The sequence below is a fragment of the Athene cunicularia genome, assembly GCF_003259725.1.
Source record: "Athene cunicularia isolate RWA chromosome 1 unlocalized genomic scaffold, athCun1 chr1_part2, whole genome shotgun sequence".
Classification (NCBI taxonomy): Eukaryota; Metazoa; Chordata; class Aves; order Strigiformes; family Strigidae; genus Athene; species Athene cunicularia.
The window spans coordinates 38,822,367-38,845,665 of record NW_020799092.1 but is presented as its reverse complement, the minus strand read 5'-3'; the positions used below and the strand labels follow the sequence as shown (position 1 = coordinate 38,845,665).

The 23,299-nt window shown below is 36.8% G+C and overlaps 2 protein-coding genes across 23 annotated transcripts in view; one reads left to right on the top strand and one right to left on the bottom strand.

Moving 5' to 3' along the window:
• Positions 1 to 3,461, top strand: part of ACSS3 (acyl-CoA synthetase short chain family member 3) — a 147,854-nt gene extending 144,393 nt beyond the window's left edge. The window contains exons 14-16 of the mRNA XM_026864053.1: positions 2,498 to 2,597; positions 2,677 to 2,852; positions 3,144 to 3,461. Coding sequence (XP_026719854.1) covers positions 2,498 to 2,597; positions 2,677 to 2,852; positions 3,144 to 3,209 — 342 coding nt within the window. The 3' untranslated portion in view covers positions 3,210 to 3,461. The remainder of the gene's footprint in view (positions 1 to 2,497; positions 2,598 to 2,676; positions 2,853 to 3,143) is intronic.
• Positions 3,462 to 7,615: 4,154 nt separating this feature from the next.
• The window catches only part of PPFIA2 (PTPRF interacting protein alpha 2), a 361,705-nt gene continuing 346,021 nt past the window's right edge, over positions 7,616 to 23,299 (bottom strand). For 17 of the 22 annotated variants that reach the window (XM_026841147.1, XM_026841145.1, XM_026841154.1 and 14 more), the window contains 9 exons: positions 21,509 to 21,571; positions 20,025 to 20,054; positions 17,962 to 18,137; positions 17,015 to 17,112; positions 15,006 to 15,181; positions 14,844 to 14,912; positions 13,735 to 13,894; positions 12,023 to 12,115; positions 7,616 to 8,389 (listed from right to left, as the gene is read on the bottom strand). In XM_026841147.1, the coding sequence (XP_026696948.1) occupies positions 12,057 to 12,115; positions 13,735 to 13,894; positions 14,844 to 14,912; positions 15,006 to 15,181; positions 17,015 to 17,112; positions 17,962 to 18,137; positions 20,025 to 20,054; positions 21,509 to 21,571 (831 nt within the window). In that variant the 3' untranslated portion in view covers positions 7,616 to 8,389; positions 12,023 to 12,056. The remainder of the gene's footprint in view (positions 8,390 to 12,022; positions 12,116 to 13,734; positions 13,895 to 14,843; positions 14,913 to 15,005; positions 15,182 to 17,014; positions 17,113 to 17,961; positions 18,138 to 20,024; positions 20,055 to 21,508; positions 21,572 to 23,299) is intronic. The other 5 variants (XM_026841148.1, XM_026841165.1, XM_026841150.1 and 2 more) reach the window with 2 other exon arrangements.

Sequence of the window (23,299 nt, the reverse complement as noted above, 5' to 3'; positions counted from 1 at the left end):
CCATGGGATTGATAAGACAGGCATGATTTCACATTTGAAGGTGGAGTTAAGGGGCAATATGGTAGTGTGTGAAGCATTCCTGTAAAGTCTGATAACATATTTAATTGTGAATACATTAAGGTAATGTAGGGTCAGTGTGCCAAGTAGTTTCACTAGCTACTGTAGTTACTTAGGAGTAGAAGCTTTTATTCCTGAAATACTAGGTGCATTTTTAAAAGTGCTTGGTGTTGGCTGAATTCTGTTCACATAGACTCATATTCAGTGCTTTTTTCTTTAAGAGTTTCCTCATAGTTTTTTGAGAGCTGTTTTGTCTCTTATTGTGTGAGCAGTGATAAATGAACAATGAAAACTTCTGTAAAAAACCCCTGCTGTTAAATTGGAAGTCATTAACGTAATACCCATGCAATGCAAAAAGTTGAAAATAGTGCAGTTCATAATAGTATCTGAATTTCATATCACTGTTCACTCACCCCGCTGGAACCATTGTGATTGATTGCCAGTTACAAATTTCCCTGATGACTTATCAATTGCCTATTCAGGGAGTATGGGAAAAGGTGTGCTGGGCATGTGCAAGGGAAAAATACACCTCAAGAACTCTGAATTTAACTGTTTGGTTAGTCAGTTTTTGCTTTAAAATGTCTGTTAGTCTAGTGACTATTTTTTTTTAAAGGATAGAAAACTTAAAAGATAATAGACGAAATTCTGATTATACAATATTGAACAGATTCAGATAAACATAGGCAATCCTTTGTGGATTGGTCAGACAGGGAGCTGAACTAGCTGCTGCCTTGACTCAGGTCTGTGGAGACATAAAGGTGGCTTTTTCTGCCTAAACCTTTTTCCCTTTGAAGTCAGTTTTTAGTGTTGCTCTACTAAAGCACAGCTGGGAATCTCATCCCCACCCCTTACTGCTCTAGCTCTGGGGCTGAGTTGGGCATTGTTTCTTCCCTTCAGGCTGAATCTGAAGCTAGTATAACAAATGACAAATTGAATCACTTCCTTAGCTGTATTACCTTTGTATTCATTGTCCTGAGCCCCCAGGTGAAATAGGGGAAGGACAAAGGGGAAATATGTACGTTAAATTAAAAAAAAATTACTATCAAAACCAACGGTAATGATAATAGTCCAAAACCGGTAAAATGCAGTAGTGGCTCACTGAACAGTGACTGGTACATAGCCCATCCCCAGCAGTGATCTCGACAACTCACGTGAGAGAGCACATGCCACCTATATGCTGAGCTTTGACGTCATATAACGTGGAATGCTCTGATGATCGATTGGGATCCAGCCCTTCAGCTGTGCTCCTTCTCAGCCCAAGGGAAAGTTAACTCTATCCTGGCCGAAACCAGGACACCAATGAAAATGTGGTGTTCCTACTTAATTAAAAAAAAAAAAAAAAGCCCTTATTCTTAAAAACTTTTAGTCAGTCTTCCTTTCAGTCACAACACTGTCTTTTTGATTTTGACAACACTATGTGAAGATCTGTTATTAGCAAACACATAGTCCTCATATGCACTGATAAAGTAACATGCACAGTTACATTATGTGGCCTCTATGAGGCCTTTGTGTAGTGTCACGTCAGGTGCTCTTTGTGGTTGAGTACAGAGGACATGTTGAAAGCACTCTTGACAGCAAGATGCTCCAAGGGACACTTGGTATCTACATGAAAAGAGCCAGTTGCTTTGGAACATGATTCACAACTGCTGTATCTTTAGTCCAACTTTGTCCCAGACTTAGTGTCACACGTTTCAGTATGTGCTAAGACATCTTGGTGACTTTTTTCCAGGAACTGAGAACCTCAGCTGGATAATTAGAAAGAAAAGAGACCCTCTCACTTTTTTTTTCCTCTCGAGATATTGTGCTACTGACCATCACTTGTATAATTGTAGTAGCAAGGAGGGGACTCTGGTTTAATTCCCTTTTCTGTCTAAGGAGTTGAGACCTAATGTTTCCAAGACAGTGAGCTGAAGTAGCTCACTCAGTAAACTGAGGCTGTGCTTGTATTTGGCTTTGGTTGAAACTATGCCTTTGTGCAGCAACAAATGTAAATGATACGAGTCAGGGAGAATGAACTAATATGACTTTATAGGCATGTAGTAGGAGTGCTTCTTTGGTTTTGGTCCTTAATCCATGCACTGAACTCCATGTTATTTGTAATGTTAGATTAATGCTATGTGTTCTAGCAAAGATCTTGCTAACAAAACCAAAGGTGTGATACTCCACCAAAGCTGTAAGGAAAGTACCTTTGCTTTGTTCTGTATTTGTATCTTGTGCTGCCGTAATTTCTTACATTTGTTTGAAAACTACAGATTAGGTATGTATAAAAGTATACACACACGTGCATCTGCAGTATGTGTAACTGGAATCCTGAGGTGTACATTTTTTGCTGTTGAAATGTAAGAAATGAGTCTGTGTTTTATGTCCATGCCTATGGATTTTTTTCACTGAAATATTCCATTATTACTAGTTTAGTTGAGTTTTGTTTTCTGTCCCTCAGTGTGTTCTCTTCCATCATGCTGTGGCAGACTGTGCTGTTGTGGGCCAGGAGGATCCTTTAAAAGGACATGTTCCATTTGCACTGTGTGTACTGAGAGAAGGTGAGAGCTTGCTGATACTGATGTTACTAAGACTTGCAAAAGTCCCAGAAAAGGTAAAGGATATGAACTTCTTCACTAGGGATAAAGACAGAAGAGAAGAAGATTTTGAAAGAGATTGTTGAGCGAGTTCGAAGTAACATTGGTCCAGTAGCAGCTTTCCAGAAGGGAGTGTTTGTGAAACAGCTACCAAAAACACGGTCCGGCAAGATACCACGTTCAGCTCTTTCTGCACTAGTCAGTGGGAAGCCATATAAGGTAGGTTGGAGATGTTAATGAATCAGGCACACATGCACATCCAGAGACACAACATCATGGTTTCAATTATTTAAACCATTCTGCAACTGGTCCATGACTTCAGGTAGTACATAATATTTTATTTCTACTGTAGCTTACCCAAAAGATTTTCATGTTCCAGAGCCTTCCAAATACTTTTTTCTTGTTTACTTTTGAAGGCTAGATTTAGGAGATTCTCTGAATGAAATTCTGTTTTACTGTTGAAGGACTGCAATCTACTATCACATGCTTCTGTATATTCTTCCTTTTCAGATCACACCAACCATTGAAGATGCTAGCGTGTTTAAACACATTGAAGAAGTGCTAAAGAAAAATTAAATGGGATAATATGTTCATAAAAAAGATGTTACTTCAGTTCCTGAAGTATACAGAGAGACTTTCTGTTAGGAAATAGCACATTTTAAAAACCAGTGATGATTTGAGACTAGATTTTTTTACTTCAGAAATGTTACCGTGTTCTTTACCATATTGTCACAGACAACGAAGCGTACTAAAGTCTCTGCATGTTGTCATTATACGCTGGATATTAAGATTGCTAAGAATTGCAAATAGAATTAATACATTTTTATAGCCTTAAAGTCGCTGGAGTATCTATCTCATATGATGTCATGTAACCTTACATTGCAATCCATTATTATATGTGACCAGTAACTTGAGTTTGGCTAGAACAGCTTACAAAAGGTAAGTCATCAACTGAGGATAGTAATAAATAGGAATTCTGATATGAAGATTATTGCAGACATTAATTGTCCTCACTTGTAAATTATGAGCCTTTATGTCTTTTTAAATTTTTATAAATTTTTAAATTTTAAAATTACTTTCCTTGATTCGACTGATGTTTTTCTTTTGTCTTTCTGCTATAAATTAGCTTCCTATATTTTATTTTACTCAATAACTTTCTCAAAGTGTCTTTTTTTTGTAGAATGATAGATAACTTCTAGATTTCACATCTGTGAAAATCTTGATTTGTCCATAGTAATATTCAATAAAACCCATGTATTTTAAATAAAGTCAGGCATTTACTCTTTACATTTTCTGATGATTTTGTTGTTGTTTGTATCACTTATGATGAGGATAACAACAATATGTTTCTGCTGACATAATTTGACATTTCAGGCTCCCTGGCATATATATACCTGAGAAATTTAGCAAATACTGATACTAGTCAGACCATTCTTGTCTTTGTAGGTCAGTTCAGAATACTTACAGGGTTCTCAGAAAACCAAGGGATGAAGGATACACCTGCATGCATTACTTCTCAAGCTGCAGGTTTTTGATTGAGCAATAAATGTAAAAATCCTTTTTAGAGTACATGTTCACAGTAAAGTTTAAAAGCAGAGAAGTTACTCAAACTCGGCAGTGTTTTTCAGAGGAGGAAACAATAAGCAATATGCCAATTCAGATAATGTTGGTATAAAAGAGAGGTTCTGTACTTAGGCTAAGCTAAAGTAGAATTTAAGTCTAGACATGTTTTGCTATGGCTGTGTGTCCTCAGAAGAGTCCAGAAATAATTACCTATAAATGATAAAATAAACCAGCAGATTGATACAGGAACTAAAAGGTCACAGATAGGTACTAATTAATAGGAGCCATACCCTGATGTTGCCTTGTGTCTGTGACCTTTTTGTAGAGTCAATGAGCTCTACCAGTACACAAGTAAAATGGCTCTGTTTTTTCACTAGGGACTGCATGCAGCTGAACCAGCTGTGTTGGACCAGGTCATACAGTCACATAGTAGAGCAGCCTAGTCTGAGTCTGTGCTGTACTTGTTTTTTGCCAAATAATTGCATAAGGTAGCCACCCTGCTCAGCTGTTTGATTTCACAATCTGAATCTGAATCACGATCTGAACAGGGAGTAAAAGCATTTAAGGACCGAGTAAAGACTAATGATGCCTTGTGGTAGATATGCCCATTATGCAGGTTAGTGATTTATATGTGGGAGTAATTTTGCTCCTCAGAATGGTCCTGATAATGTGCTTGAAATAGTTCTTATATAAGTTGCAGTTAGTTGAAGACACCATTTTCTCCTGGCTGGATTATTAAAGTACCAAGGCTTTAATAGGAGGCCCGTGCCATATAATGGAGTGCCTTGCAGAGACTGCTGAGTATTTTTCAGTTTCACAATGCTGCAATTTAGCAACCTATGCTGAACAGCTATAGGGCAAGAGAGAAGGATCTTGGAGGTTGTCACAGTGGGTTTTTTTAGTTAGTGAGAAACTACAAGAGTCTTGTCACAGGGGAACCGTAGCACATTCATGAGGTGTATGGCCATTACTTTTTTGTACAGTGAAAGCTGAGATGTTGTGTGTTTGCTGTAGTTATCCTGGCTACAGCCATTATCTTGTAATTGCCCAAGCAGAGCCGGGGGAACTAATGAGTGAGCACAAGCCCTCTAGTAAAGATACTGCAGTACTATGTAGGAGAAAAGGATTAATTTCCTAGATTTTGTATAGTTTTCCCAATGACATCTCATGTTCCTACACCAGTTTCTGTGTTTGTAAGGAAAGGTATCTAGTTTTCTAGTTGGGGCTCCTTTTTTTAAGGAGGAGAGAATTAATATCAGATTTAAAAAAACCACCAAAAAATACAACGCAACATTAGTAATGGATATTTAGGCACTTACCTTTATTGACAAGAAAAATTATCTGTCTTCTGAACTGTTTGTGAAAGGCTTGAATAGTTAGAATTCTAAGTATTTATTTGTAATAACTTCTGCTTTCTGAGGAAGCTTGAGCTTTTTAAAAAAATTTTTTTTTTTTTGGTCTATTTTGATGGGAATTATTGAAAATCAAGACTGGGATAAAAGAGTGAGGCAGAGTGGTCAGACATACTCACTCTGCTACCGCGCTGGTAGTGTGGAGGAGGTTTCCAGAAATGCCAAATATCTTATTCATCAGCATTCAGAAAACCAAGCCAGAGAAAGGCACCTAATTGCAGCAGTACAATATGGAAAAAATAGTTTTCACGGGCATTGCTTTTGTTTTACAGAGAAACCTTTTGCTGAGGAACTGTGATTGCAGAATGCTTCCTCTACAGCTTTAGCTTTGTGCTGAGCTGGAGCAAGGGCGGAGGAGTAATCATTCTTGTTCACAGCCCTGGTGCTGCCCAGCAACCTGGTTATACTACCAAGGAAGAACAAACCCATTTAACAAGTGATAGGAGAGCACTGAATTTCTTAATTTTGTTTTTAGAGGGAAGCAGCATGTGGGTAGATTTGAATGGTCAGGGACTTACTGAAACTTGTCTGGAAGAGGTTGATGTAGTAATTGTTCCCTGTGTACTGAAAGGGTTGGAGCCAGCTAGACAACATCTAGCATAGCCACGATTTCTAGCTGTTGAGAGTAGAGCTTCATCTTGTATGGGGGAGACAAGGATGTGCTAGGAGATTTTATGTGTTAGCCTTAGGTCAAAACTGAAGTCACAATAATACTCTTAAAAGTATATTTTTTTAAATTCTTCTGGTCTGTTTTCTTCCACTGTGAAATAAATAATTTGGGAGTGCTGTACTCCTAGGGCAAGATACCTGCAGCTTTGGTTGAAAGATCTAATTATATTCCCCAACACACTTCATTCCCCCCTGCCCCCTGAATTTGAGTGTGGGCTGTGACAATGCAGACTGCAAAAGAACTTTTATAAAGTGGGAGCTGACGTTTACAAGGGGAAGCATATTCAAATGATACTGCAGCCACGAAAATGGTGTTTGCATTGCTTTACTTTGTGACAGTCTGGCCTAAAATAATCCAAAAAAGAGGCTGAGGGAGGAGAAGAAGGCACATCAGCAATGATGTCAGTTAAGCCCGAGGAGCTGTACATAAGCATGTCTGTATACAGTTGCGCGCTAACCCAAGCCATTTTATCGCATCCATCAGCAAGTTCAGTGCTCCCTCTCGTGGCAGATTCTCACCATTAAATTCACTATACCTCATACCTGTTAGTGGCAAAATCTGCTTATGCTTAGCTATGAGAAATATCTGGCATCCAAACTATTTTAATGCTACTACGTACCAAGCTTAATAGACTTATAAACACAAATAGCACTGAATTCTTTTTTTTTATTGACATTGGGGGAGAAAAATCTTTCACCATCTGATTGACTGAAGTTTGCCAAATGAAAATAGACAAAACAAATGTTTATGTACGTGCAAACATTGCAGATCAAACTGCTAAAAGAAATAACTAAAAGACAGGTCTTGAGCTAAGATCAAGCAGCATAAAAATAGCAAATAGGTAAATGACTATTAAGTAGGTCTTACTTTGAAACTTCCCATTTAAACAAAGAATAAACAACAATAACACCACCAAAGAAAGCCACAGCAGGTAATAGTTGCTCTTCTAAACTTTTATACACTATATATTAATCACTCTGTCTTTCAGTTATTTCCTCTGATAAAACTTTTGTGAAGTCTCAGCAAGGCCATCTTGGCTAAAAGCATAACGTTAGACAGGAGCCTGTCTAATGCCCTGTTATAATGAAGAAATGGTAGGGTTTGGCTTCTCTTTTCTTTCTTTTTCTTTGTTGTACATATCGAAACGAGAATTTGATTCTATGCAAAGATTAGATTTCATTTTCCAATGCTGGCTGGTGCCTGAAGATCCTGGAACAAAAAGGTGGCTCTTGGTAAAGCAAGATTCTTCTTGGTCCACAGGTAACATATAAGAAAGTTTTTGGTTTGTTTTTTTTTTTTTTATAAATCATGTCTTGGATTTGGGTTGGGTTTGGGTGTTTTTTTTTGTAAACAGTTCTTCTGGGTTTATTTATTTGTTTTTAAGAGGTGAGCCATCATGGTGCTTTTCTATAGATATCTAACATTTCCATTTTGTCTTTAGAGGTCCATTTTGGCTCCAGTTCCAGGTTATGTCATACTATTATACATCATCAGAGGCAGGTGTTCAGCTTTAAATATTGACAGATTTTTCTCAGTAGGAACATTTTGAAGCTTCTAACTCTGCTAAACATATTCATTTGACTGTTACAATCCAAAAACTGTAAAAATGGTGGAATGGAAAGATACAAACGGTATTATTGACACTGTATTGTCAAATGTTTGCACTGAGACCCCATGTACCATAGATTTTATTTTTAAAAAATCATATTTATATCCATTTACATAAGACTTACACATTTTAAAAGAAATACATACACAGTAAATACGTAAATGTCTAGTATTTTACAATAAAACAGATGGAACAATGTAAAACTGAGTGGCTTCATTTGTTAAAAGCTTTGGATGTGCACTACTGCCAAATTTCTGATGACAGAGATGCTGAAAGGAAATGGGGAGGTTGATTTGTTTTCCTTTTTTTTTTTTTGTAGTAATTTAGGGGTTTTTTTCTTCTTTTTTTAAACTAACCAATACATGAAAGGAACATCGTATCCGTTTTTCTGATAAACTTTGTGTTCTCTTCCCTATTACCCTGTTCTTGCAGAAAGTTTTAATGCTCCTTTTCCTAAGTAGTGGTAGTGCACTTCAGGTAAAGTAGAAGAAAGAGATGACATCTAAGGGGGAAAAAATAAACATTAATTAGTGATACTCTTTGATTCTAATTTGATCTAGGATGCAATGACACCAGAAAATATTATAGCACTAAGTAAACTATTGCATGTTTTAGTAAAACATGGATTTTGAGTTTGAGATATGCGTTTGTTGTTTATTTTTATATCTGTAACATAAATCTATTAATAATGCATTTTAATATTTTCCTAATATATACTGACTTTTGTTCCAGATCAAAAGAGACTCCTGCTTATGTTCATTTTACAGTTGTTTTCTTGCTGTTTTAATTGCATCTGGAGACCTTTGCCTGTTTGGCACAAGGCTGAACACACATTTTAAGCATATAGACCTTGTTGATGTACTTAATGATTCTCCTTGTTCATTGCAGCTTGACAGCATTTACCTTTTTCACCCTGGCAATTTCTTTGCTATGGACCAGCTGTTTCCAGATTATCATTCACACCTTTTTGGAACTCTTCTCCACCTGTCTTTACAAATCCCCTGCAGAACCCTTCATTGATAAAGTACATCGTTGATTTTGCCAACCCCCCCGTGACATTTCATTAGGATTGAAGTGAAACTGGTATGTTCTATTGCCTCAGCCTGTGGCAGTAAAACTGTCCTAGATGAGCCTTCTGACTTAGTGGTGACAAGTATTTTGCAAGAGAAAAGCACTGGGAAATCTTAGACATACAGCCACCACAGCAGAAAGCTTGACGTGTCCCATGAACTCTATGGTAGATTAAATTTTGCAAGATTAAATGGCCAGACACCATCAGTCTTAAATATTCTTAAACTTCTGATCTTGAGGGTTCATTCAAACAGGGCTATGCAGAGTATGCTCATGTAACTGTTCTGAGAATATCAGTTCATGGTTTCTGGCAGCTTGTCATGGTGGTTTCAACAAACCTTTAAAAAAAACACCTGAAACACAACTTGAAAGCATGTGAATTGAACCCTGCTGTTGTGAAGAAATACTGTAAGGTTATACCCAGTTGGTATTGTTGGCATAAAGTATTTTGAAATATGAGACCTTGACATTCTCTGTAAGAAAGATGAGTAGGAGAATGCAAGTATCTACAGCCTGCTGTGATCACAGGCCATCTCATTTGTTCCATGTGCAACCTGTTCGCAGCTCTCTTTTCAGTCTGATCTTTATATGCATATTCCCCTTTAGTCCAGTAAAAATTCTCTTTTATTGCTATTGTGTGATAGCTCATCCAGCTATCCATCCTCTCTGCTTCTTAGTTAGAATCGGTCCCTGATTCTATGCATGCAGATAATTTAGTCACCAGAGTAACACAGCTACCGATGTATTCTAGGCAAGGTGTTATGAGCCTGGGTCTCCATCTGACCTGGGTCTGGAAAACTTCAGGAGGCATGTTGTAATGAATTATCTTCCCTTTTGTCCAAGTATCAATCAGTTCCTTCCATGAAGAAACTGTTACTCAGGAACTGTGATCACAAAATTCTGAAAACTCTTCTGTTGTCCTTCAATCAACTTCACTTCCCCCATATGAACAGTTTTTGTTTATGTGTTCACCCTTGAGATTCAGGTAATTTGTCTAACTTTTTGAGTTTAATATAATAATGAAGGAAATCTTTTCCCTGGATATTTTTTATATAATTTACTGAAATTCAAACTTATTTTAACTTGCTCTTTGGTTTCTAACCTGTGTGACATTTTAAAATTGCAATGAACAGTGCATATACTAAGTTCTAGTTCACACCATCTTGTTGCTTCTCTAAAAGGAGTATATGGTAAGTGAAAAGAATTAGTAGTATACTAGTGTCAGTCATCCTCATATATTAGCCTTTACAATTTAGATGTAAATCTTATAGAGCTCTAAAGCATTTAAGATTAGAATGGAATTGACAGAATAGCGGACTAGCAGCAAGTACCAGTGTGACAGGTAGCACTGATACTTGAAACACTACTAATACTCCTATAGAAATTAGAAGTTAACTTTTGTAGTTTGCAACATCTTTTTGCTCAAAATACATGACTCCCATACACATATAGTGCCAGCAGTTTGCTTCTGTTTGTGCATTACTAGTTTTTAGAATGTTTGAATAGAGTAGGAATAGGTAGTTTAGATAATCTTAAATTAATTTTTGTTAACATACCAATTTTCAATGTCTGCCCTTGTTGCACTCTTCAAACCTATTGGAAAATACCACCTCATGTGCACAGCCCGCTACTGTTGGCCTAAGAGATAGCTTGGTGTTTGAACTTAATTTCTTGGTCATACTTTATTGCTTTCAACATTAAAATTCTGAAGCTTATAGAAGAAAAGATATGCACCTCTGCCATCAGTTCCAACTCCCACTGAACCCAGTGAGTACTGTCATTGACTTTACTGAAATAATACCAAGCTCTAATCTATACACACGTAAACAAAAAGATTTATATAGTTTACGTGCTTCATCATAATTTTTGTAGGGCCAGCAGCTAAACTTACCTCTTTTAGAAAAAAAAAATAAAAAATCTCCTGTGCCTGTTCTTTAGTGGTGTCATGAAAAATTCCCTTTTCTACTAGATTAAGATTTTATATTCTTGTAGTCTCCTGAAGATCTGTGAAGCAAGGTTTACATCATCTATGTGAGCAATTTACATTTTCCACTGGCAATGTTTGCTGTTCCTAAGCATTTTTTGAACCTGCCCAGCATTAGTAAAATCTTGATGGCCCCAAGCCTCTCCCAGTCTTGCAAATCTAAAAAACCTACTTTCTTGCAGATCCTGGCATGTCTTGCCTACACTATGCAACAGCTATTGAAGGACACTTAATGCCTGGTGAGGTTTTGGTGCTATCCAAATATTCTTTCCACCTCCCCTACAATCCTCTGAGTAACTAAATGGAAAACTGTTTTATTGAGAAAATATTAGCATGAAATGGTGCCATATTGATGAAAGCGCTTGTCATGTTGGTATTTTTTGTAAAACTTGTGAGGTAGCAGAAAACAGTGTATTTCCACAGAACTCCAGAAGAATGAATCTCTGAGATTCATAGCCATATTCAAAAGATAAGTGGTGAGAAATGCAACATGAATTCCACTACTAAATTTGATCGAAAGTTGCATCCAGCTCAGAATATCCTTTCTTTGTCACTGGTCAATTCTCAAATGATTTGAGAAGTGCAAGAATCTCTGTAATAGAGAACTTTGGAAGATTTTCTGTATAGGGGAAGTTTTGTTCTAGATTTATGCAGCTATGATGTTCTAAATTGAGCCATATGTCTCACTAAAAGAAAAATAAAAAAATCTCTTGTGCTTTACTCGCTGCTTTCCCCCAGTGAATTCACTCCCTGTGCCTACTGCTGTCTCCCCAGTTCTAGCTTTCAGTTAGATAGCATACAAAATACATTATCTGAATACATGTGAACAGAGTTCTCTAAAAACTTTTATCTGCTAAAGTGGTTTCAGCAGAAAGAACCTGCTGTTTGAGATGGGGAAAAGAACAGCGTAGCATCTCCTGGACTGAGCTTGAGACTGTTGCCATGGTGAAATGACCACCCTAATGAGTTTGAGTTAGGTCCTCTGTTCCATGCTGGCTCTTGCTTGAATAAAGCCAAGGAATATTTGGTGTAGCATACAGTTATAAAGAGCTTTTATGATGGCCCCTTATGAATACTCACAACAATTCAGTGCTGGCTTCTTTGCTAGGCCTTGTCAGCATGAGTATGTGCGAACTGTTGAGCTGTCTAACCTCTGCAGTCGTGATGAAGCAACTGCAAATTGCAAAAAAAGAAACAAACCAGAACCTCTTTAGAATCAAGAAGAAAATAAATCAGTCTGTTTCCCACTGAAAGGGTGGCTATTAAATTGCTCTGTGGCTTTCTATGACACGATCTGGGCATGGTCTATTTCAGAATTCAGACTTTCTTCATGTCTGGTGTACTATTGAAACCTTTCTTAAGGGAAAATTTAAAACTCAGTTTTGTCTTTATTATGTTGCAAGTCCAAATACTGTACCTATCATGCTGTTTAAATACTATAGCATTCTTAGCTCTGGGGGATAGGAAGCCAAATCCTGGATGAAGATATAGGTCTTCAAAGCTACCTACCTTGAAGTCTACTCAGTTCAGTACCCAGCTCTGTCCGGAAGACATCAAGTAAATCACTAAAATCTCCCTGGTTCCTTATTTCCTGTTTGTAAAATGGGAATAGTATCTTCTACATAATAGCATGGCTAGAAGATGAAATCCATGAACGTTTGTAAGGTTCTTGGCTACTACAGTAATGTGGGTCATGGCAATGCCTAGGAACCTTTATTTGTACATGGAATTTGCCTTGGAATGGATTCTCGTCTTATACCTTCATCATTGCCAAAAAGTGCAGGATTAAAAGCAAAGCGTGCACATGAGCAGTGGAGTCAATGGAATTCAGTGATGCAATCAGCAAATTATTCCATCTGTAACTGCAACTATATTGTTTTTAAAGGTGAGAAACTTTAATGGAATTTACATGGCAATATTATCACACCAAGTTCATTCAAGAGTTACAGAATATAATCACTACAAGTACTGTATTATATTACTTTGAGACAAGTGTATTCATAGATCTAAATTCTCTCCTGAGGAAATAAACAGTACTATTTGAAATGGGCCAACCTGTCTACTGCTACTTCTCAGAACTTCGGGCAGGTAGACATGGCTTTATCATCCATCTACCTGAAGCAATAGCTGCAATGGGATTTGTCCCTTCTCTACTCCCTCTTACAATGATTTTTAAATTTTGCTTATTTTCTAATTATGATCTGCATGTTACTTTTTCAATCATTGCTAAGTAAGTGTATCTTTTGGAAATTAAAAGATTTGCAGAGAAAATTAAGACTGGTATACAGTAACTCAATGGGTACCTGAAATTCAGTATTTACCTGTTTGATTGAGTCATTTCACGGTAAAGGCTAAGCTAGTGAGTTTGAAAGTCAAATAGGAAAATAAAGGTGATAGTCCTTTTTTAATTCATTCTCTAAAACACACCCCACCTCCTATAGAGGCTAATGAGCTAAAAAAGTGCTTAAAGTCAGTAAATTAATTCCTCTCTCTGAATGTTTCCTTTGCAGATCTAGGATGGCTAAATAGCCATTTATTTATTTATTTATTTATTTATTTATTTATTTATTTATTTATTTATTTATAAACACTGACAGTCTGAAGCAAACTTGAAAAAAATCAATAGCATGCCAAGTCAGTGCTTTTCTATTCCGTAATTCAACTTTCCCAAACTCCTTTCCTCCTAGTTACGTATTCATTCTGGTGCCAGGCAGACATGAACTAAAAGTCAATTTAGCATGCTAGAATAAGCCTCTTGCTTTTCAACAATAAGTGCAGAAATGACCGCATACCATCAGTTGCCATCTTCCGTGACTGCCCTGATGTAGTGGTTAATCTGAACCCAGCTGGCAACGTTTCTGAGGAGCCCGGCATCATGCTGATCCCATGAACCTCGCGCGGAGGAAACTGTCGTCGCCAGGAGGGGCCACGTCTGAAGTTCTTGTCATCGCTCTGTCAACAGAGTTGTATTTGATAAAGCAAGTTGAAATTTTTTTGATTAATTATCCAGCTGTCTGCCGCCTCCCACTGTCAAATGTATTCCACAACTACTACACTGCTCTGTTGCACTGCATCCAGTAACTACAATGTGTTTAAGACATTCTTTTAAAAGTAAATGCTTTAGAAATAGTGAATGCTAGGGTGGAAAACTCTTCTTAAATCTCTGCTTTGATACAGTAGAGGGTTTTAGTATCAGCTAAAGTAGAACTCTCCTAAAAGTCAGATCTCTTATAATGACAGAAAGGGCAGTGGTTTGTTATGGCATTAGGCGGCTTACATAAGGTGCTAATAAAGAGTTAAAACACTCGTGCATGCACAGAATTCATAGGCATCTCACATTTTCAGCAAGTCCTTAAAAGTTTTATTCCTCCTTACATGCAGAAGTCCAACTTTTTTGCACTGGACTCTTACCTTAAGAGTATTTTCCATAGGTGGCTTTGAGATTTCCCATCCTAGATGACTGTCTGAAATCCCACTCTATTACATACTGATTAACTTCGAAGAACCAAAAAAAAAACCAACCCAACCCACCACCAAAAATCCACTTTTCTTCTTTCTTATTTTTAAAGAAATAGTGTAAGTGTCCTAAAGAATAGGTTGCACAGGCAGTGCCCCCCCCGCCACTTGCTCTGTCCAGTAGAACTTCCACTCCTTTCTGCATGTTTCCTCTTCAGAAAACATTAATCTTAAGGTAAAAGTGCAGTGCCAAATTTAGCATCCAAAATTATATGAATATGTAGCCATACTGAGGTTACTTTAAAAAACTCTGACTGGCATTTCCTCATTTTTTTATTAACTGATTCTTTTTAACAATGTGCGAATTAATATGTCTTTGTGCATTCAGTTTAAATCTTATATGTAACTGTGATATTTCATAAATACTGAAAATAAAATTAATTACTTCCTCAAGTCGTCTTTCAGTTCCTAGTGCTAAAAGGTTGTTGTATTCTCTCTCAAGGATCTGCCGTGCCTAGAGATACCAAAGTAAAAATTAAAATGGTTGAAGATGAATAAAAGGCAATAATGGGTACAGATTAACCAGAAGTAGTATAGGAAAACTTGCCTGGGTGTTTTGCGTTGGAATCTGTAATAATAAAGCTAAACTGCTGTAATCAAAGTTTTCATCCAGTGCTATAAGTGAACCATGTACACCACTTTCTAGAATATTATTTGCATATTCTCGGAGGCCAATAGCTTGTATCCAGCGTATGACTCGATCGTTGCTCCATACCAGCACATCTGTAAGAACATAAACCCAGTTCAGTCTCCTGATAGCCGGTAACTTCTGAACTGTACAGGTGCATGCTTGTAGTTGTGCATGCACTGCAGACATCATACTGCTTTATTTGTTAAATAAGGAATGCCAGCAAACTATTCATATAGCTTTAATATCTCCTATTCAAAATCCTGTGTGATTTTAGCTACTTACAAGTGAAATGTTTATTCTAAATAATGTTTCCAAGGGGGAAATGTGCCTCCAGAGGGCATCTCTGGAATGCAATTCCTCTCACCTCCTATAGATACCCTTTTCAATTCTTAGGCAAGATTTTACAGATTAATAATGCAAGGGCACAGGAGAAATACCTGTTCCTCAAAGATTCACTTGAGAGTTTTATATTAAACATTTTGAAAGTTGGGTCAGCACCTACCATTTTATAACATGCCATAAAGCAATCGATGAGTTCATAATTTTAAAGACGAACACTATTTTTAGTTCAGTAAGCTGGTTGAGCTGTTAAGGTCCATGCCAATTATAAAGCTAAGGTGACAAAATGAACGAGGAAACCATTTTTGAGCATTTGGCTATTATAAAACAAGTATGCTAACCTGCCTGTAAGATTAAAAGAATAGTACTTATACTGATCTTTATACCTGCAAGTAGGAAACGTGCTACTGAGTTTTGTGTTACTAAGTGATGAGGCTTTTTCCTGAACCCAGAGAAATCCAGCTAACGCAGCTCTTCTGGGAGCAGGCATTCTCCATCGCCTGACCAGAAGCATTCCAGACTTTGGGGTAAGGATTGGCTGAAACACAGCGTGGCAGCCAGGGATCGCTGAGACTGAATCCCACCTGGGACCACGTCTAACTGACTGATGCATGACAGGGTTAAAGGCTGGGTGATGGAGGCTATGGGTTATTACCCTTGTCCTAGCGATGACTAGCACTGAAGCAACACCAGAATTTGAGACCACTACCCAATTACTCCACATCAGCCTCCAGCTACACCCACTCAGGCTGACTGACACTGATGCCTCCACATCCAATGCAACTCTTTGCATTAGTGCATGCCATCATCTGCCTTGAGCAAATGCATGCTTTCACTGAAGCCATTTCCCCTTCTAATTAACTTTTTTTTTTTTTTTTAAACTCTTTCAATCAGCATTTTGCTTGAGAAGTGTTAGCTGCTGTATTTGCTAGAGCTGGAAATGCTTAAAGGAATCAAAGAATTCACTTCTGTTAATAGAAAAACAGCAACAACCCTAATTGTTATATATAAAAGTAACCATATAGTGAGCCTGCAACTGCTCTAGAGAGCTTTACACAGAAAAATACTTTAAAATCAACTGTTAAATCTACGAAGGCCAGGTCTCTTAGGAATGATTCTTCTATACCAACCAACTCCTTCAGTGGCCACCCCTCCAAGCAACATTTTCTATGATACACATTTCGAAATAAGCAATGGCAATTGTTTTCAAAAGCAGGAGGACAGTGTTAGGGTTCTGAGTGTTCCCATTTCCCAGTGCTTCTGCCAGCACATCTGATTGATCTGCAGGCTATTTGGCCTTCTGCATCTGAGACAGAAAGAGGCTTGGATAAGATCTGTCCCAAAAATCCAATTTAACAAAATTGATGTATCAAACCACCATTCAGAACTGCAGCCCAAATTTAGTAAAGTCCTTAACTGTGCCTAATTTAAGGGGATATTTTGTGTTCTGAAAACAGATGGACTTAACGTTAGTTTTATTTAAAGCACATGCTTAAATGCTTTGCTAAAATGGTATGACAAGGGGTTAATAGTGTCAAGTATCAAAAGAAGAAACATTTCCAGTATTCATTCCCAGGAACTATCACCTTTTATTTCATGCTGACTCATTTCTCTTCGCTTTTCCAGTTCTTTTCTATCATAATTCAACCTCTTTAAACACATGATTCCATATTGCAAGCTTGTTCTGTTATTTAAAGAGAAACATTTACAGAGTTAATAAAGATAATTTTGAAGATGGGAACATATGTAGGATGTATTTCCTGCATTTCACATGAGGTGTTTCATGGTGCCCAAGAAGCAAATCTTGAGGTAGGAGGGAAGAGCAAAACCATTAAAAAAACTCCACAGACTTCAAACATGAAATGGACAAAACCAAAATGAGTATGTTTGAATAAATGTTCTAGCATAAGAAACCCAAAACATTAAAAATCCTTTCCAGAAAAGGTCAGCCCTTGTGAGCCATGAAATGTTCTGTCAAATCAGGCCTCAAAAAAGTGACAAATCAGACAGTACATTAAAAAAAAAAATCCACTTCTTGTCATATTTATATGACCTATATAGTCCTAAAGTCTAAATACTTTTATTTCCATATTTCCAATTTAGCTTCCTGGCTATATCCCTAGATAACCTGAACAACTGAGCATTTTCTTGTACTTTTAACAGCTTTTATGTGCTACGTACAATAGCTTTTCATTATTATGAAGATCTCAGGGCTTCAAATCTTAGTCTACCTTTCTGATACTTTAAACCACTTAATAAATTATTACTGTTTCTGTATTGTCAAGTCTTTATTTATATATTAAAGGTTCCCCACTCATTATGAAATTTGTTGTAGCAATATTTTAGTTTTGAGAGACATAATTGCAATGCAGTTGCTATTTCTAAAGGAATCTCTCTCTCGTCAGATTTCTGACACAGCATTCACTTCTCTGTGTGCTTTTCCACACAAGAACAACAGAAAGTAAGTGGTTTTATTCTGTACTGCACCGATCACTACATCAGACACATAGGTGTAGTCTTTATGCCAACATACCGATGAAAGCTATCCACCATTTTTAAGTGCACACGCAGATCTTTCTTTGTCAGGTGATCTAACATCCTCGCATCTACCAGGCATTCCATAAAATAACTTCGGTACTGAGGTAAACCCAGACTTGGGAGCCATTCGTTACCTATCCATTCGTGGTTCATATCACCATAAGCCAGGGTCTACAGGAGAAAAAAAAAAAAAAAAGAAAAAGAAAAAAAAAAGGGAAAGGGGGAATAAATTCTTGAGTTTGTTCAAGGTTGCACCACAGACGGAAGACAGAATATCTATCTGCTATGATCATTTCTAGTAGACCTCCTAGCTTAGAAACCCTGTCTAAAGAAAAAACATTCTGTCTTTACATTGTTTTGATGCTGGAGGTGGAAACCACTGTGAGATATTTGTTACTAATAGCAGTTTTGTCTGTTGTGTCTTTTTAATCTTTTTTATGTTTTTAAATTTTAAGCAATTTTTTTGTTATATGAAATCACAGTTTCAATTTTGAATTTTAAATGGAAGCAAACTTATTACACATAAAAATGTGCTTGTTTCATAATCTTACTTGCTTTCCATTCTGGAATATTTAGGCTAGGCAAATCCTACACTGAACTCGGTAAAAGAAATACAGCCTCAGGGAACCAATGGATGTTTCTGTCACTGTTTAGTAAGAGCTAGCATTTCCTAAACAGCATTTTATGACACTTCATGTCCTTTTGAGATTAAAAGTTAATTTCAGTTGTTTGTCAGCCAAGGTTAAGTTCACCATCAGTCACAGCAGGTGATCATATGCATTGTATTAATGAGATCTTTTTAGCTGTGAACAACTTAAACCTAAATGCATCATATGTGGAGCTCAGTAAATTATTTCTTTAAGATAGAAGTAAACCAGATTCCTCCTAGAAGCTAGCATTCAGGCACTAAGAAACATCATTCATTGTTCAGCTGAAATTTCAGTAGGATGAGAAAGAAAGTATAGGAAAAACACACATGCATTTTGAGCTATTTTTATATTTTACATTTCACTATTGTCAATTACTTTGTACTAATAAAACTTAACAGAAAGGAGAACTCATAAATTGCAAGCTTAATACCTCCTCAGTAGGATCGTGCTCAGCCTTGAGCATAACTTTTAAGTCTGGCTATATTTTTGGTTTTGTTTTTAATGTCTCCTGTCATTATAGAAAATACAGTCCCCTCATCTCTCATTCTTGTGAGATTTTGAAGAGAAAAGGAATGCCATAAGTAAAGAGAGTAAGATGTGTAAGACTGTGCATGTATTAGAGAGAAAGAAGTTGAAAAACGTAAGTTATTGATAGTCTAACTAAAGGGAAAAATTATACAAGACTATTTGTAGACTGATATTTGGGTTTGATTATTACAATTGTTCTAAAAAAAAATTTGGTATAATTTTAGAAATGTTAGATCTCAAACTCTTGCCATATTTTATTAGCCTGTTGTGCTGGTTTAGGCCCTGCCGGGACCAGAGACCACATTGCCGCTGTCCCTCCCCCATAAGGGGAAATTTAATACAACAGTGTAATAAATAACAATCCGAACAACAACAGTAGCAATAATAACAACAATAAACAGTAATAACAGTAAACAAGACAAAAGATATACAGAGAAATGCCGTAGTAAACACAACCAGCCCGCCGCGTGTGCTTCCCACGACAAAAGCCACAAAGGAAAGCTCCCCACGCTGCCGCGCCCGGACCTGATGTCAGCATGGTATGAATAACGCAGCTGGAAACTTAACCCTATCCTAGCTGAACCAGGACACCTGTTCTCAAAAATGAGGAAAACAGTTTTTCTAGATTTAACTGGGAGATGTCTCTGGAATTTAGCTGTTTCTTTTAAGAAAAATATTTACAGTATATGTATCTCTTTGTGCTTACCTAGCAAACCTGTCCAAAGAATATTTTCTTTGTATTAGAAGAACTCTAAAATGTGTAAATCATAATTCAAACATTGAGATACTGTCACAATACTATACTCCTATATGCATATTAATACACTGTTAATTACATTATTAGCTTTCCATTTAAAAAAATCACATGAAAGTGTCATACCTGAGCCCAGCTGCCTTCTTCAGACTCCTTCTGTGTTATCAGCAGGAAACAATTAGTAAAGCAAGTAAAAAGAGAATAAAAAACTAGTTATAAAAAGATCTAGTTTTCATGTGTATGTTAATCTTAGTACAAATGAAAACATACATGTAAAATGTTCCAATAAAATAACTCCAGTCAGTGGCAATCCATGAGATAAAGTACCTTAAAAATTACAAGACCAGAATGATAAAATGTTAGCAGGGCAAATCTAGCTAAGTTTTCAAGATATAAAATCATTATAGCTTGGTGGAACTTTACAGCATTTTCTTAGACACTTTTTATGGTATCAAAACCCAACTATTTTCTTACAAAATTTGGCATTAGAAATGCCATTTTTTGTTTCTACTTAGATTTTGCAACATTCACAATAAAAAGCTGTCTTCTTGTGAATGTACCGTAGAGGAACTTTTTAGATAACTTTTTTTTTTTTTTTTTTTAACAGCAAAACTATATTTTTCTGGCTGGACAGTTAAACAGGATCAATTCTACTTTTGGTCAGTTGAGTGTTGTTATATTTGTATTTATCTTTACTAACAATAATAAAATAGAAAATGAGCTCAATTGTAAAAAAACAATGTTGATCAGAATCTGCTTCATGAGTGTTCATGAGAAAACTTAAAATAGTATAGCAAGCATAAATTGCTGAGAAATAAGTCTTTATTGCATCAAAATGTAGCTTCAGCAGCTCCCCCATCATTTATGGATTGGGCTGACTATAAAGTTTTCCAAACTGATGACAGGTTTTTCAAACATCTCACTGTGGGATTGTATCATGTTTTATTAGCACTGTTACGGAGTTGTTATGATGTAATGCTGAAAACAAAACCTAAAATAACGTATGTTCCAAGTAAAAGAAAAAAGCCAGAACTATCAAATAAAATCTATTAATATTTACTTATGTCCCTCAAAGCAGGGTGAGTTTTGACAAAAAAAAATCAATCAATAAATGACACACTCCATGCACTCTAAATCAAGAGCATGAATACACAAGTATGTGCATGAAAGAGTCAGCATTAATGAAAACACTGAGTTGTGTAATGCACAATTCTCAAGCCTTTTCTTACTTCTTTCTTGCCCAGCAGATACAAAACTGTATTCGGCAGAAGTACTGGGGAGTAGAGTATAGGGGTAATTTTGCACCTGTAACCGTGACAATTTTGTTTCACTAAATCAGGTTTCACACTCTCAGTGAAACTACTGTGTACTGTACTCCAGTATTGGCTTTAGGTTCACACAATTTTTCTGACTGCAGTACAGGTTGTAATCTCTTTTGCTGAGAAATTATGTAACTGTTCTTTAAATTCAGTTTTACTACTTCCTGCCACAGATTTCTAATGGCATGCTTGGGAAGCATCCTACAGAATATATGGCATCTGCACTAAAGCAGATACATCCTAGTTCTCTTTTGAGCACTGAAACCATTTTAAACAAGTGGAATGACTAACCGTTTTAGCTGGAGCGGCAAGATTTTCCATTTCTTCATGGGTCACCCAAACATTGCCTGAGGGCTATGGACAAGGCCCACAGGAAGGCAGGTGGGATCCACATTAGGTAAGCAGTGGTAAAGAAGAAAGGCAGCACCACTGTAAGTTAACAGCGTATACCATCACCATCAGCACAACCACGTTCTTGCCTCTACCGAGCTGCAACTAGAGACAACTGCAGATGACTTGCTTTGTATCTTTTTCATTAGAGGATTCTGAACAGACGCAATGGAGTATTTCAACTAGAACTGATGGATGAAATCCAGCAGAGCACCGTCACAAAGGAAAGAATAATAATTAAAGCTGCATTTCACACACACGTGGCAAATACAACCTTTAGCTCATAGCCCTGTCTGGAGGTAAGCTTCAGTTCTCAAAGATTTTCCAGCCTAAATATTCTGCACACGTCACATGCTCATATTGTAATCTAAATAATGATTACTCCCTCCACATTTGTCTGTGGAAATGACAAAAGAATTCACTTGTAAAACTATTTTTCCTCATCCTATTGTTTTCGGTCAGATTACTACTAGGACAGTGAGATGAGACAGGGAGAGGGTGTGGAAGTCTGCTGTGTTTTCTTGAGAACTGAAGTAAATTAACTCCTTTCCTGAGAAAGAGGGGAGGCAGAAAGATTTGGGACTCAGAAATGCACATTCCAGGTCAGGGCAGCTTTGTGCTGCCAATTACTCAGTGAGAATTAAAAAAAAAAGGCAAAATCATTCCCAGTGTTTCTAGCTTGCATGTACTGTTTTCTCATTTCATAAGTGTCAATGTTTTTATGCTTAAAATAAAAAATAATTTTGTTTATTAATTTAACATAATGTTGAGTCTATACCGCTTTACTTAGGTGAAATCCATTACAATTCATGTTATTACCATGCTTATGACATACACAACTGTTCTGAGGGGAGAAAATATCAGATGGGGAACTATAATATTTAAAGAACCTTAGCAGAATGAAGATAAAATAAAAGGCCAGTCAACGGGGACATCAAGATTCCTGTTGTCCAGTTCCTTATATAGGTCAGTGGATCTGGTACCCCTCAAAGATATCTCAGTTCTAATTTCCACCAAAATATTCTCCATGAATTCCATGAAGAGATTACAAAGAATAAATAATATTATTATTATTATTATTATGAACACCATTATTATTCATATCTTACTATTAGAAATCCAGGCTGCACTACTTGAGTAGTAGTCTTCACTTCTATGTTGTGTTTCCCATCTGATCAAGCCTCATTTTTTTTCTTGGGTTTTGGTTTTTTGATTTGGGGTTTTTTTGTTAGTCTCTGTTGCCTCTTTCATAGCCATCACCATCAGCCTCTCAGCATGAAACTCCCCTTTTGTTATCTTGTTTCTTTTTCTCCTCATCAGTTTGGCCTGTTTTTATTCATTTTCCACTAAAACATGCTTTTTATCTACAGCATATATGTTCTTACTCTCCCTATTCTACTTTCTTTCTCTTCTTTGTATAATATTCTCCTTTTCTTTCAGACTTGTATCTTAGTATTTCTTATTTACTTGCTTCTTTCCCATCTGCTGCCACTCTCCCTCCCTTCCTCACTTTATGCACACACTCCACTTCTGCCTTCACACCTCCAATCACTGCTTCTCTTAAAAGCAGGAAGAACCTAAAGCCAGCCGACTCAGATTAGATAACATTTGAAGGATGCAAAAAAGGGGAATGGGAACAAGAGTCAAAAGAGCTGTGTTCCTAAATAACATCTCTCTCTCCCCCCCCCCCCC